At 33.0% G+C, this 13,356-nt stretch overlaps 1 protein-coding gene across 1 annotated transcript in view; it reads right to left on the bottom strand.

Annotated features, from left to right (window-relative positions):
- Positions 1-2,285: 2,285 nt before the first annotated feature.
- The window catches only part of CCDC91 (coiled-coil domain containing 91), a gene marked incomplete at its 5' end in the record, with an annotated part of 125,415 nt that continues 114,344 nt past the window's right edge, over positions 2,286-13,356 (bottom strand). Inside the window, one exon of the mRNA XM_084305815.1 lies at positions 2,286-2,631. Within this exon, the coding sequence (XP_084161941.1) occupies positions 2,509-2,631 (123 nt within the window). The 3' untranslated portion in view covers positions 2,286-2,508. The remainder of the gene's footprint in view (positions 2,632-13,356) is intronic.

The raw sequence follows: 13,356 nt of genomic DNA, 5'->3' as shown, positions 1-13,356 counted from the left end.
TTTCAGGTAGCTTTTAATATACACAACTGATTAAGTCATATGTTTATGTTACAACATTTATAGCTCATTTCTAAGATAAAGCATATAGTCATATACATATATATTATGTATGTTATATGAGCCTTTGATGTTCTAGACTGCAGACGTTTTGAACGTTTTAGTTTTGTGTTTGTTATGTCTAAGGATTAGTTCTAGGGCTTCTTGTGTCCCCCATTACATATCAGTCTTGTCAAAATTATTATGTTATCATGAATATAAAGAATACTGATATTTCATTATAGAAGTGAAAAATTGCATTAAATGCCATGCTTCAGTGGCAAAGTTCTACCCTGTAGGCTTTCAAACTTACTATTTTCTCTTAAATTCCATTATTTAGTTCATCATAAATAAATTTATTTATATAATAAAATAAAAAATGTTGTGATGTCACCTGCCATGAGCTAGACTTTGTAAACTTCTCCCTGACTTCTGTCTTCCAAAATTTCCACAAACTACTGATGATAGGCAGACATGATTAGGCAGAAATAATGAAAACTAAAAATAATCTCTAAGGCTTTGGATGTGATGTGGAGAAGATGGAATTTATTGCATATTGCAAAGCTTGCAAACTATATAACTCTTCTTCTGCTGGATATCTGAATTTCTGCTCTGAGACTTGTGGTTTTGAATGTAATCCAAGCTCCCAGTCTGATTTCATATGTCTGTGGTCTAATTCTGCAATTTTGTTCACAGGGTAGAGAGAAAACCTAATGGACTAAAACTGTCAAAAGAAAAAAACAAAACAAACAAACAAAACAAAAACAAAAACAAAAAACAAACACCCTACAGTTCCCTGTGGTAATCACAATATTCAAGAGCTGAGATGAACACATGATGTTATACTGGGGAAGACACACCATAGCTGCCAGTGAAATCTTACTGACTCGCCATAAATTTCTTCTTCTCCATAATCATGCACTGTGGAAATGCAACAAAACTCTTCCACAGTAAAACTGACAACAAGGACAGATGGTCAAAACAAAATGAAACAAATTTCTCATTACCATATAATTTGTTTATTTCACCTAGGTAAATAAGATTAGACTCAGCACTAAAGTAGCTTTTGGTCTGCCAGATGAAAAGGTTAGTCAAGAAATATCAACAAGATTCATGGATTTTCATATATTTGGAGGAAGAGATCATCACTTAGTAAAAAGTGCATTATTTACCTTTTCAGTAAATCTCTGCAGTCATACAGAAGACAAAAACTATGGTTTAATTACAAAAATTAAGCACAGAAAAAAAAAAAAAAAAGAAAGGAAACACTCTGCACTACATATTTTATACTGCCAAATACATAGGCAACTATTTGGAGTTTCTTTATTGCTATAAGAAAGTGATTTACGAAAAGTGACTGCCAATGGAAAAAAACAACCAAACAAAAAAATCACAACCACCACAGAATACCTAGAACTACAATAAAAAATGTCCATGAGTCCCCACTGAATCACAAACTCAGCATCAGAAGTACCATTTTCTGTTTATTTATATTCAGTATTATAACAGTATTTTTATTTTCCTTTATTTCATTCAGAACTCTTAACTAAGGATCCAAATCTACAATCAAAAGAGTGTAGGCACAGAATTTGATCTGAAGGCCACCAAACAGATGTCAGTGGGCAGTATTTCTGCTTCCTTCAATGGATTTGAAAAGGGCATCTGAGTTCAGCATTCTGCACTCCTTATATTGTCAGAAATTCCACTGAGGCAGTGCAATATCAGTCTCCACATAATTACATACATCTTCTTCCTGAAACTGAGGTCAGTCTCTTTAATTGTATTTTCATGAGAAAATGAATTTTGGAATCAGACTAGCTTTGTAGAACAGAAATAAAAATATATACTATACATTGGTTACAGCAGTGTTCTACACTACTCTAACAAATTGCACTGTTTAGTTTTTAAACTTTTCTATTACTCGAGCTGGAGTTGTTTATAAATGTCTGAAGAAATGACTGTCAAAACTTATGTTTTAGTACTGATTCTTCTATTACACATCTAAAGTAATGAGAAATGATAGCTTCTCATGAGAAGTGAGCTTCTCAGGCTCACTCGAGGCAATGCACTTGGGCATATACTTGAGAAATACAGATGGACATGTACCTATATTTAACTGTTTTTCTCCATTTCTATAAGTAAAAAAATAATAATCAATTACATCACGACATGATACCACCTTTAAACCAGGCATAACGGAAATTTTTTCATCATTGCTGCCATTATCTAGAACTTCAGTCATGGGCTAATAGAAACCACAATGATATTTTTTTTTCACTCTGATAATAGTAGTCAAAAAAAAAAAAAGAAAAAAAAAAAAAAAAGAAACCACAGATACTTCTATCAAGTATAGTTTCAGATCAATCTTGAACCAGGGATACAATTTCAAATGATTAGTAGGAGACATTTATTATTTGCTTGACCAAGATTTGCAGCTTCACAAATAACACTGTACCAGTGGTACAGCAAATGTCAGTCTCTCTTTTCCTCTGTAGTTGTGGGATCTTCATTTAATAAAATGCTTAACTGTTTCTGTGCACATGAGAGGAAAAGTTCCAAACTAGACAAATTCCTCTGACGAACAACTTGATCAAGCTGTTGAAATAAGAAAAGAAAGAAAGAATAACTTTAAGAGAACCTAGAAATAAATTTAGGGATTAATCAGCAAAAATTCAACCATATTCATTAATAAAAATTCAACAACCAAATTCAACAATCACTACAAAACAAAGCAGTCTTTTGTGCATACTATTCGGTAACATTTTCACAAGGTATTTTTATCTCTCCAAAATAAAATGTACATTAGGTCTAAAAGAAATTGCCAACAGCTATCAAATCCTAAATGATAAGAAGTTTGAGAAACCTTAAAAGACTAATTGCCACAGTAGACAAATCCTCATAGCATCTTTTAAAATTGCTTTTGTTAAAAGATACTGCTTCTATTGTAAAATAAATGCTACATATGGCTTCATATTCCAAAAATTCAAAGTCTACTTTTAATTAGAATAGCAACATGTTTAAATAGTTACCAGAGATAAGATAAAAGATAAGAACACAATGACAAGATTTGCTGGATTACATGCAAATTAGATAGGTATATGGTTTACCAAAAGGTATTTGAATTTGCTAAATAGTGTAACAGTAGTAAATAAAATGCACAGCAGGATTCTCTGTGGCTGAATTTTACAGTTCAAATATCAAATGAATAATATTGAAACTGCTCAACGTTTTCTGCATGACTATGCTTTAATTGGCTACAAATTTAACTAAATACTTACACAATACTGACACAGGGTGAAACTAAAATGTAGTGGTATAAAGCTTTGTACTCACATTTTTAATTATAGCTTTCAATAAAAACTCAGATTCTGTGGTATCTTTCCACATGTATATGCAGGCAGCTCATTACTTGGCAGTTCAGTTAGTTGTATGAATGGACATTTTGTTTTGTAACAGAAATCCACTTTTTAAAATTAATAAGACTATAAGGCAAAGTTAGCGAACTTAGTTAAGGTAAACTTCCTGCTTCATTTTGAAAATGTCTTTATGACATAGCTACAGCAGTGTGACTGAATATACAAAGGGAAACATTGTTATGACCCTGTGCTTTGCTGCTCTTTATGCTACTCTGAAATGCAAAACCAGGCTCAAGTACTTTGAATATTTTAGTGTTTTCTTTTAGTAATGATGAATGTGTCAATTCCACTCACAAACACAATGCACACCTATTTTCTAGAAGCCACACAATGATAAAATTCTTGTTTAGTAATATACATCTGCTTGTATATATATTTTATTTCTTGTCCTACAAATTTCCAGCTGTTGTGCAAATTTTTGCATCTCTTAGACTGATGTGAACCTAACCCACTGATTTACAGCAGATTTTAAAGTGGATCTAGTTCAAATAAATTTCAGAAAGTCAACTCTTGATATACTTAAGTAATAGCTGCTATCAAAAAGAAAATGAAAGATCTGGAAACAACAAACCAAACTCTAAAAAAGCCATATCTAGAAAAGACAGTCAGGAACAAACAACAATATTAACACACTGGTGTGATGGTTCATCTCTTCTGTTTTGAAAGGTATCTTACCACTTTCCTCCTCTCTGCAAATATATATTTCCTCCTCTATGCAAAATATAAAGAGCATTTTGCATAGAGAAGCTTGTAGATGTTTTTGTGCTTGTGACCTACATTTCTTTGGGAATGGGTAGATATAGTCCAATTCACATAAAATCATGTTATGTCTTAAGAAAGAACATGGGAAACCTATTTCTCTAAACATATTACATCATCAAATTCTATTACTTATTGTAGATATATCAGTTGGACAAGCTTAGCATGAAAGTGACTTTCAAATGTCTTCCTTTCATGGCCTATTAAATCATCTGTATCCTTAGATAAGAGTTCTTTGTTAAGCTTTGACCAAGAGCTTTGGCTACGCCCTCCATTTTCTTTTCTTGCAGCCTCTCCCTGCAGATTCTGCTTTAAAGAGATCAAAGTAGCTCACCCAATGTATGTTCTGATATGGCGCTGATAACTTTACCAAGGCATCAATCTCCAACTGTATGCTGTTAAATTTATTTCACCAAATACTAATGTACTTTTAATGTGTATAGGCTACAATATGAACAAAACAATTTCATCAGGCTAGAAAGAGATTTTAAAAGTCTCATATGAACTAAGAACACATTTGGGTAGTCTTTGTTGAGCTCAAGTGGTTAACTGGTAGTCTCACTTTGTCCATTAGAAAAGTTTATGGCTTGTTAGAAGTTTATGCAAATTCAATAACATAAAAGTTCAGAACTCAGTCACCCCTTAAGGTTTACCTTGACAATACATTTTAAAACTCTTCCATGACAAAACGGAAATGACAAAACACTCTGAAAGACAGGATCTTCACATGACACAACATCAACAACAAAAAACAGTGAAATGATGCTGGCTTTGAAAATAGTACATTTAAGTGTGTTCAGAAGGAGAACATTCCCATTCACGGAGAAATTGACTGGGAAACAGAACAAAATCCAATGAAGCTTCATTATATAATATATTGTTTAATGAAGTGTTTGGAACAGACAATTTTTTTGAATAGTGCCTTAACACTACTGTGTTGCTGCTTGCATAACATACCATTAGATGTGAAAATATGTAAGTAAGACATTTTTAACTTTGTTTTTCTAAACAGTCTTCCCTCTATATTTTTAGGTCCTGTTCACTTCATGGAATGATCTCATTATTTAAATAAACATAAATGGACATCTGGCAAATTCAAACTGAATGTGACTCATATACAAATGTAATCAGTATGAATAACGTATTAGGGATAGAGCATTCACACAACCAAACCAACCCAAATGTTTTAATTCTGTAGTTATTTAAAAATGTACTGTTGGTCCAGATCCACCACATGAGAAGAGATTTTCTACATCACACCATCACTGTTTTCATTATTAATAAATGTTTTTCTTCCATCATATGAAATCTATCCAGTTCAAAGTTCCCAATTCTGTATGTTTTGTCCCATTGGCATAACGTTATTAAAACAGTTTTAATGCCCCTGACATTAAAGGTTTCTCTGAACTTCTTTAGTTTAAGATATTGAATACTATATTCTTATCTTTTTACAGTTTTATTATTATTATTATTATTATTATTATTACTATTATTATTATTATTATTATTTAGAAAGGAAGGAAGGAAGGAAGGAAGGAAGGAAGGAAGGAAGGAAGGAAGGAAGGAAGGAAGGAAGGGAGGGAGGGAGGGAGGGAGGGAGGGAGGGAGGGAGGGAGGAAGGAAGGGAGGGAGGAAGGAAGGGAAGGAGGAAGGAAGGGAGGAAGGAAGGAAAAGGAAGAAGAGAAAGAAAGGAGAGAAAGAAAGGAAAGAAAGAAAAGAGAGAAGAAAAAAGAACGAGAGTTTGCCGGGCTATGTACTCATATACATACTGACTAATTGGCTATATATGGTTTGAAAAGCAGCTCCTCAACTCCACAAAGTCTATACCACTCCCCAAAATCCCACAATCATTGAGATGCGTTCATTTGCCTAAAATAAAAACCTTTAGTCCACTTTCAAGCTCTTTGGTGTTATTCCACCATCCTTCTGGCCAAAAGGTAAGTGGATGAGACTGTGAAATGCCCTGTGGGATTCCACCCCAGACATATCCTTAGACCACCCAGAATGATGTGTCTTGAGCCACACAAGGCATGCCCCTGAAGGGAGGCATAGGCCTCAGCAGTACTCATATATCAATGGAAGCAAGAATTTGGGAAATTAAACTAAACACTCATGCAGGTGTGAAGAATACTGCCACCAGGTGACTGCTTTCATTCTGAACTGTTCTATTTTATTTTGAGTCAATCCACCTTGCCCTGAATCACTTCATAAATACATAGCTCAAACCAAAATTAAGAATTATTCTTGGCTCCACATTTTCTTAGCTTTTATCATGAAGTTCAGATTCAATGGAATACAATGGATACGATGGAATGAAAAGCTATGTGTCTGATGCCTCAAGTAAAAAATACTGTTTCTTACACACACACACACAAAACAAAAACAAAACAAAAGTAAAACAAACTACTATTACTACTAATAAAAGAGCATTCACTTAATTTCCCTAATATAACAACACACAAAGAAAGAGACTTTTATGGCCTAAGTCCTTAGCTTTCTCTATCAACTATTATCCAACCATTTAAACATTTCAAAGTGCTAGAAGAGAAACACAGTCAGAACTCTATAAATAATTACTATATATCAGAATTATATTATCATTACTAGTAAATAATAAAATATTTTCTGGAAAATGCAAGATGAAGATTTAAGGATAAAATTCTAATTTCTTCATAGTAAAGACATATTTAATCATTATTATCATAGGAGCTCTAAGTTCCCCCAGAAAAGTGAAGAAAGCAAAATTTTTACAAATAGATCCTTCACTTTTCCCTTTGATATAAATATTAAGATGTTTAGAAGAATATTTTTCAAAACTATTTCTCAAGCATTATCATTCTCCAACACCAAGTAGCTTTGTATCTGTAGAAAATAGTAGATACCTTTCTAAAAAAAATGTTTATTGAATAATTTATCTGTATTTCAAATGATAGCCAAATGCATTTCGACACATTATTCTGGCTTTGTAATACTAACAAACTCCCTGAAGTTGAAATCTTCTTTTTATCATAAGATTCAACATGTACACTGACCAGAGATTTAAAAATAATGAAGATATTGAGCACAAAGTTGTTAATTTCTTATTTATACCTGGTATTTTTTATAGTTGATCACACATGTACATTATAAATATAAAGAATAATCAGTATGTTACAATTTCAATGAAGCACAGCAGCTTCTCTTAAACATAATAAAATCAGAAATCAGCTTTTTAGTCCTGATAATTTTTTAAGAAAATCGTTAAAAGATATGATGGAAGCCATACAAAGTATTGCAATCATAAAGAAATCATTTTAGTATGGTGATATACATGTTTTTATTAATCCATAAAGGAGAAAAAAAAGACTTAAAATCCTGAAAAGTACTCTTGTCACCCAAAGAAAATCATGTCCATGCATATTTCAAATGTTAAATTAATGTTTCGGGGAACTGAAAACACTGAGATTGATGTGTAAGAGACTGCATTCTGAAGATCAAGCTTGGCAGTCTAGATTAATGGGGCTGATATAAAGGCTTTCTGTTTATTTAGTTTTACTAGTAGCTGCTTATTAGTTGTTGAATAGAATGCATTGCCAAGGTGATTCTTTGCAACTGATTAGCCACAAGTAATTATTTACAGACACCATCGTGGCATCATTACACACAGTTTTTTTTTAAATGAGCAGCAATATGAGCTACATATTTCAGCATCTTCCTTTCCTCTTTCTAAGTAATATTCAGTAGAAAGATGACATGTCAACTTTATAGGTAAAAGTAATCAAGATCTTGGTGTAGTATTTCTTGCAAGTTTATCTGCTTTTATTTGGTCCTGATTTCTCCATATATTTTTGTTATTGATAATATAACAAAGCTTTGTCTATTCACTGACTGTGAACTGTAACTTTTATTTCCTGTTTTGTATGTGGTTTTGTATTATACGTATTTACTAAATAAAGAACTTAAAAAAGCAATAAATATAAAACAATTAATGAGGATTAACTTATTTCTGTGTTTTGTTTTGTTTTTTATATATAATTTCATTAAAAGTCCTCTTCTTTGCAGAAATCTTATACAAGCCTAAACTAACAATGAAGTGAACTAGTATTTTTCATTAAAAGATTGGATTTTTTTTTTAATTCTATAGTTTTACCATAATATTGTTTACTCAACACTTTGAGGGATATCTCCATGAACAATACAACATTAATGAAATGTGCTCATATTTCTTCTAAATGTTTATGTACTTGCAAATTAAGGTCCAGTGGAAAAAAAATCTAGTCCCACAAGAATCAGGAATATAATTTAGTGACCCATTCAATACAATGAATTTTTAATGTAATTTTGGCTGGGTTGTACATGGAGCAGTTACTCCAGATGTAATGCAAATTCTTGGATGTAATCAGACATTGGTGTTGTGATCAAATTAAAATTTAGGTATTTCTCTTTTGCCTAATCATATGTACATCTGTAATAATAAGTAATGTCTTCATTAAAGCATTTTAACAACAATCTGCATTATAAAATACAGGTAATGAACTTTCTAAAGAATGGTCCAAACTTCACTGAGAAGTGGATGAATACCTGCATTTTAAATCCATTTTAACTGTAGCCACTTTTTATGAATGAGAAAAAATAATTTCTGAAACATTATGGGTTTTCTTGTATAACTAAAATCTTAGATTTTACAGGTTCATTCTGCCCCTATTCACAGTGTTTTTTTTTTCACAAAAAACAAAACAAAACAAAACAAAAAACAACACACATTGAAATGGACTACTTCAACTTAGTGCAAAGATTCTTTGCATATGTGGTACTGTATGTAGACTAACAAACCCAGAATTCAGCAGAATATTACACTGTAATTACAGGCTCATAAATGTCTTCTCACAATTGTATCTGCTGACATTTCTCCTTGAAGAAAAATGAAACATAAGGGGTTTGTTTGGTGCCATTTTTAATGTTTTTTTTTTTTTTTTTTTTTTCCACAACTAGCCCACATTAGTGAATTAGCTTGACACGATTCTGAAAAATTTCATAGTTACAGAAGTTCAGCTATGTGACCATATTTTCTAGTAAAACTATGGGCTCAGAAAGCTTTCCCAGTGCACTAACATGAACTTCTCCCCATAGGTTCAACAGAAGGCTTGAAAAATTTCCCTAGCACATTAAATATACCATGTAAAAAAATTATTACCTTGAGGAACCTGTGAATCTGTAAGTTGGATGAGGAAACAATGAACTACTTCCTCTAATTCCTTTATTGGATAAGAAGGAAAACAGATCCATATGGTACATATGTGCAGCAGAGCTTATTTTAGAGTTAATCTCAGAATAGGACATTTTTGTCTGTCCACCTGTGAATTTCTACTATTGATAACACTTACTAAGTATATAAAAACAAGGTTCTTCATGGCTGTAATTTATACAGTATCTGCTACGCATTAGAATGCTATCAGTGTTCCAGACAGAACCTCTAGAAAGAGTGATGTTTAATAAATTACATTGCCATGTGAAAATGTTTCTTTCTCCTTAAATAAATAATGCTGGAACTTCTAAACCTTAAGGGTTTTATACTCTAAACTTGATCAGTGAAACCATTAAAATAATACCATATGTTGGAGACATCTTTAAAACAGATTTGCCTAGTCTGCTGAAGGTGGTGGGAAAACACCCTGTCAACCCTCTCAGGCTCTCTCCGCTGTCTCCCAGCTGGACACAAGAATGTAAGAAAATACCAACTTTCTTTCACATAAATCAGAGAAGAAAATTTGCTTTCAATTAAGGAAGCTAGACTAAGTGAATAAAGGAACTAAAATGGTTGCAGCACCTGCTTGGACTACTGTAAAAGGTGAAAAATAGGCATTATCTAAAAAGACAATAATAGAAATATTAATGTGTAGAAATGCATGAGAAACCTCTGGGTTGACCTAAATACTTAATAGGTTAGGAGCATAGGATTCCTTTACTAAGCTAATTAAAGACTATTGCCATACACTAAATATAGAGAGCTACCAAAATTGCTACTGTAATTGCTGATGGGAATAGCAATCAGATTCAGCATACCTAACACAAACATACAGAAATTTATTCAAACAGTATTTAAGTATCTGCATATCTTATACAATGAAAGGCACTTGTATAATCTTACAAATTTAGGCCCTGAAGCTGCAAACTTCCATGTGCTTGTAAAATTTTGACTGCAGTAGGAACTCTCCTGCTATTAAAGTCACTCATGTATATTATGTGGACATGTACCTCATTGATTTTTAAAGGTTTCCAAAACAAAAGCTTTTAGAGAAACTCGATGAACATGCAGAAAGCAAGCATGTTCCTTACAACTTACTATCTGATGCATGAAAATGCTGATTATATGAAGGAAGTCAGATTTTTTTTTTAAATAACGATTTTTCCGTTCTCTCTTCACTGTTGAGGAGTGACATTCCATTCTGAATCTATCAATATGCATAGTCTTTGACTGCTTATATAATCTTTCCAAGAACACAGGATTTTGTAATGCTGATATGATAGCTACGAGGAATAATGAAGTTCTTACAATTCCCTTCTATTTATAGACATTGAAAGCAAAGTGTGCTCTGCCCAATACTAAAATGCACACAGTGATCTTCAGTGTTAGTATCTCCTGCTTCTATTTCTAAAGAAAAATATCCCTATATCATCACCTGCTGTTTTTCTCTTCTTGAATTACTGCAGGGTGTCAAATATACTACTTAAAATTAGGAAAGCATAGATCAGTTCTACTAATTAAATAACAAAAAATTAAGTTTGGCACCTGTTTACTATGTCAAAAATGCATATATTTGAATTAATGAAAGAGTAGAACTGGGAATTATTTTGCAGACTGCTTCTGATGTTTTATAGAGTACAAGCTGAGTAACACTGGCTTAGATTGGGCTGGTTTCAAATAAACCCTACTTCTCACATGTTATGGCACACAAGACAAATTCATGTTTTCTTCTGGGCACTATATTTTCTTCTACTTGTAAGAATGGAAAAAAAGGCAAGAAATTATCTGTGATGGATACAAATCACACAGATACCGATCATCCTCTAAATACTTTTGTATTATCCCCATTGATACTATGCAGCTAAACCTGTATAATAGCTACCGGTACATTGTTATGACTGTTTCACAAGTGAAGCCATGAAAGTGAACTTACGCTGTATATGTTCCCAAGCTACATATGATTCTACACAGCATAGAATTCAACAAAGTCTGCAAAACCTCTGAAAGAAAAATGTTTGGAAGGTGTCTGTTGATAGGTGTCTTAGTATATGCTAGCTTACAGTCCATGCAAGATAGGCACAAAGCAGAAGACTAATAACAAAGTAACAAAGGGAAAAATTCATCAGATCACCTTCAGAAGACTAATAACAAAGTAACAAAGGGGAAAATTCATCAGATCACCTTCTCTGATATGGAAGAAGGAACTAAAGATATATAACAGAATTTAAATTAAGGATATGTAAATAATTCATACTGCTTTCTATCCAGGCTTGTCAGACTCTGGGTCCTTATGGATGGTAGAAGTCCTTAACAGTTTTCAATCTTGAGCCATTTTAAGTACCCAAATCAGTCTTAAACACCATCACATCCTGTTTTAATAAGTCTACAAATGACTTGGCAGAGATTACAGAGGGCTTCTATGAAGCATTATAACCACAGATTTCCATCTCTCCAGGAAACTGCCTGAAGACTATCAGACTATCCTTACTGTAAAGCCATGAGTGCAGTACAGGGTTGGGCTCTAGATCTGGGACCAAAGATCTGCTTCATCTGTCAACATGCACACACATTCCAAATTAATACGGGGTAAGCCTGTTCAGTTAAAAGCAACAACAATTTTCCTACATATATAAATTGCTACTGTTATCAAATCAAATGAAAAACATGTTATCTGATGGGCTCATGGTAAGTCACACTCAGAGAATTGCCTTGCAGTATTAAGATGGTATCTATAGAACTAGAATCGCCCTGCCTATCTGAAAACAGAAAACAAAAGTACAATATTTCTTATTACTGAGAGAATGAATTTTACACTATTAGGGAATATATAAGTGAAATAGAAATAATCATTGCATCATTAGTGTTTGTAGCAGATTCAAACTGAAAAACCTACCCTAATAAGGTGCATGAATGGGCAACCAGAGGGTAAATCTCCCAACTGCTATTCCACTGCAATGAGGGCTTTCTAAATACTGTATCAAACGTGATTTTTCATTAATAAGGCATTCACCAGGACCACAATTCCTTTGTTTCCAAGAAGGAATGTAACAGGTGGTTAACAATGGACAGCAACAGAAAACCACTGGTTTTGACTACGATGTGAAAAATGATGTTATATACAATGTTGAAACTACAGATAACATAACAAGGCAGAATGTAGTTATTCTATTCAAGGATTTACTTAGATTCTACTTAGGGATCAAGAAGACTATATCACGATTATCTGAAGTTTCCTGTGAAATTGTGATACTATATACAACTAAAACATAGCTACTTGTAAAGCAAAGTGATCCCCAACAACACGCTGGAGTTTAGTGCATACTAAAGTAGTAGGAAAAAATAATCCTACCTCTTAATCTTGAGGACTGCTTGATTTAACTGTTAGGTTTACAGTTTTCATTCTAATGAGACTTTGATTATAAGATGTGACAGGATGAAACAGTATATACTTGAAAGCAGAGGCAAAGATGGTATCATATGAAATGCCTATATCTTTCTAAAATTATGTTACCATTGTAGATTAAAGTTGATGGATTCACATGAAGAAATTCAATAAAGAAAATCATCCTGCAGTAAATCTGCAGTAAAGCTTTAAGTCAGTGGTAATCATATATGTATTAAAATAAGTAATTAAGCTTTAAGGTTTGGGAAACAGAAAATTAATTTTCTACAATCCAGACAGGGATTTCTGAGACCACACGTAAAGGACTTCTTCAGTATTGATAGGACTGCAGCTTTTGCTAATGCTTTTTACTGTCAGACCCATTTTACTGGAAATCTCAGCTTGGAATTTGAAGCCAAAATACTGCAGCAAAATTCAGGGCAGCTGCTGGAGAAGCACTTCATAAAGCTGCAGCTGCAACGGCGTCATCAAAGAAAAGACCTCCTTGTTTCAAAACATACACAGATTGAGTACCCAGG

The sequence above is a fragment of the Netta rufina genome (genome assembly GCF_964035555.1).
Source record: "Netta rufina genome assembly, chromosome: 1".
Lineage (NCBI taxonomy): Eukaryota > Metazoa > Chordata > Aves > Anseriformes > Anatidae > Netta > Netta rufina.
The sequence above is the reverse complement of the archived record's forward strand: the minus strand, read 5'-3'. Positions and strand labels throughout refer to the sequence as shown.